This window comes from Penaeus vannamei, chromosome 26 (genome assembly GCF_042767895.1).
Source record: "Penaeus vannamei isolate JL-2024 chromosome 26, ASM4276789v1, whole genome shotgun sequence".
Lineage (NCBI taxonomy): Eukaryota > Metazoa > Arthropoda > Malacostraca > Decapoda > Penaeidae > Penaeus > Penaeus vannamei.
In genome coordinates, this window is record NC_091574.1 from 36,854,642 (window position 1) to 36,857,141 (window position 2,500).

Sequence of the window (2,500 nt, forward strand, 5' to 3'; positions counted from 1 at the left end):
GACCATTAGTCTCCAAACCACTGATCTCAAAACACATTAGGAGGGAATAGGACTTGACACGATTTCTGCAGTATATTTTAACTTCTTTAGTGTCCTGGAAACATACCATTGCAAAGACGAGAAGTACGTGAAGAAAGCAGTTCTCTAGTCATCTTGCTGTGATAATATCTACAGAAAATGATGATAATTGATTGCAGATGACATTTATATTCCACTCTTGTGAAACATAAAATTAAATATAAAGTTTACGTATTTTAGATATTACTCTACCTTCCAATGATAAAACGAAATATATTTGATTTCTATTTTCAACTTAACCTTATTCTATTCTATCATTTACAAGAACTTCACCATATCACTTTGTGCAGGATCCATGTTGGTAATGTCATGCAGTTATTATGTAATACGTCAAGGAAAATCATAAAGAATATGATACAGTTAAGTTTAAGGTGAATTAACGTTTTCGTTCTTTTGCATTCATAAATGCTTATATAGTCTATTTGTGTGAATGTAAATGGTTTCATAATCATTTGGGATAAAGTAAAATTAGTTCATTTGAAAGGCATTAGTAATTGCTACATTGGTGTAAACAATGTCTAGTTGATGGTGCGTTCGGAACTGCTCGTCTATCTCATCCAGACCAGTTTGACGAGATGTTTTGACCGTTCGGAACCTCCACTATCTCGTCCCGGACAAGTAGTCTACCTCGTCCATCTCGCCCTCCTGCGAAGGTGGCCGAGCAGGACGAGATGACGTCACAATAGTTTGTATGTAAACATTGATAGTTGCAAGTAACCACAAGATATTGGTGGGTAATTTTATGACCCTTTATTGGTGTTATCAAAGGATATTTTTGTGTTTGTCAGTTGCAGGTAAGTTAAATATGCACCAAAGGAGTTACAAAACCTATGCAGCGTGTAAAATAAAGACACCGGTATGATTAAAAAAAAAAAAAAAAAAAAAAAAAATGCATTCTGGGCAGAAAGGGTCTTGGAGGTTCCGAACGCGGCCCATTTGTCCTGCTAGTCCTGGAAAAGATGTCTGGACGAGCAAGACGAGCAGTTCTGAACGTAGCATGGTTTTGATTTAAATGTTTGCAGGTTGTCAGTGCCTCATGACGGCCAGGGTTAGACGTAAGATTTGTATATTATTTTATCTAGCTTGAATTTGTCGTTTCCTTTGTCGTGCGTTGTCAGGACTCCAGCAGAATAGTTCAAAGTCTCAGTGATATTTACATAATAAATGTATGGATTTTTCTTTGACATTTATTGTATGAAATGGGATTTAAACATTGTCAAGATATTCATTGCTGCATTATTCATTTTATTTCTACTTTTGTTTCATATTATCATACAAGCATTATTTATAAGGAGGGTATATGTATACATAAAATGTATAATTGTTAGCATTTTTCAAGTGCTTACTTATCTTTGCTGAAATAAATTTCTTTAAAAATGATGTAAGACAAGTTAACCACGGAAATACCAGTAGTGCTTTAGATCATACTCCTTTGGGTATACCCTTGACTGAGCTGACCCAGAGGAAAGTTGTATAAGAGTAATGATAAAGATATTAGCATTTTAGACACGAAACTTCATGAAAAATATTTTCGAGATTTTAAAAATTATTATCTTAACCTTATTCTATTATAAAATAAATGTTAGGTTTTGACGCCTTTTTTTTTAATAAAATTAATAAACTATATGTAAATTACCACAAGGTTCCCAATATAATGTTTGCCTGTAATAAGCAATTGTTTCAATTTATGTATTATTGAAGTGAGTGAAAACTTTTGGCCTTCTTTGTCATAATGGTCTCCTTTACTTTAATCCACATACTATATATGTTTTCTTCCGAAATTACATTTCACTTCATATGAAATTTGAAATAACGACAAAGGAAACTAGAGTAAATTCAAGCAAGATATAATAATATACAAATCTTACGTCTAACCCTGGCCGCCATGAGCCACTGATAACCTGCAAACATTCAAATCAAAAGCAACTAGACTGTTTACACCAATGTAGCAATTACTAATGCCTTTCAAATGAACTAATTTTACTTTATCCCAAATGATTATGAAACCATTTACATTCACACAAATAGACTATATAAGCATTTATGAATGCAAAAGAACGAAAACGTTAATTCACCTTAAACTTAACTGTATCATATTCTTTATGATTTTCCTTGACGTATTACATAATAACTGCATGACATTACCAACATGGATCCTGCACAAAGTGATACGGTGAAGTTCTTGTAAATGATAGAATAGAATAAGGTTAAGTTGAAAATAGAAATCAAATATATTTCGTTTTATCATTGGAAGGTAGAGTAATATCTAAAATACGTAAACTTTATATTTAATTTTATGTTTCACAAGAGTGGAATATAAATGTCATTTGCAATCAATTATCATCATTTTCTGTAGATATTATCACAGCAAGATGACTAGAGAACTGCTTTCTTCACGTACTTCACGTCTTTGCAATGGTAT

At 32.5% G+C, this 2,500-nt stretch overlaps 2 protein-coding genes across 2 annotated transcripts in view; one reads left to right on the forward strand and one right to left on the reverse strand.

The window, feature by feature from the left end:
- LOC138866743 (neurotrophin 1-like) overlaps positions 1-227 on the forward strand; it is a 1,558-nt gene extending 1,331 nt beyond the window's left edge. Inside the window, exon 2 of the mRNA XM_070140448.1 lies at positions 1-227. This exon is cut by the window's left edge and continues 720 nt beyond it. Coding sequence (XP_069996549.1) covers positions 1-9 — 9 coding nt within the window. The 3' untranslated portion in view covers positions 10-227.
- A 2,123-nt stretch (positions 228-2,350) lies between these two features.
- Positions 2,351-2,500, reverse strand: part of LOC138866744 (neurotrophin 1-like) — a 1,606-nt gene continuing 1,456 nt past the window's right edge. Inside the window, exon 2 of the mRNA XM_070140450.1 lies at positions 2,351-2,500. This exon is cut by the window's right edge and continues 822 nt beyond it. The gene's annotated coding sequence lies outside the window, so the exon portion shown is untranslated.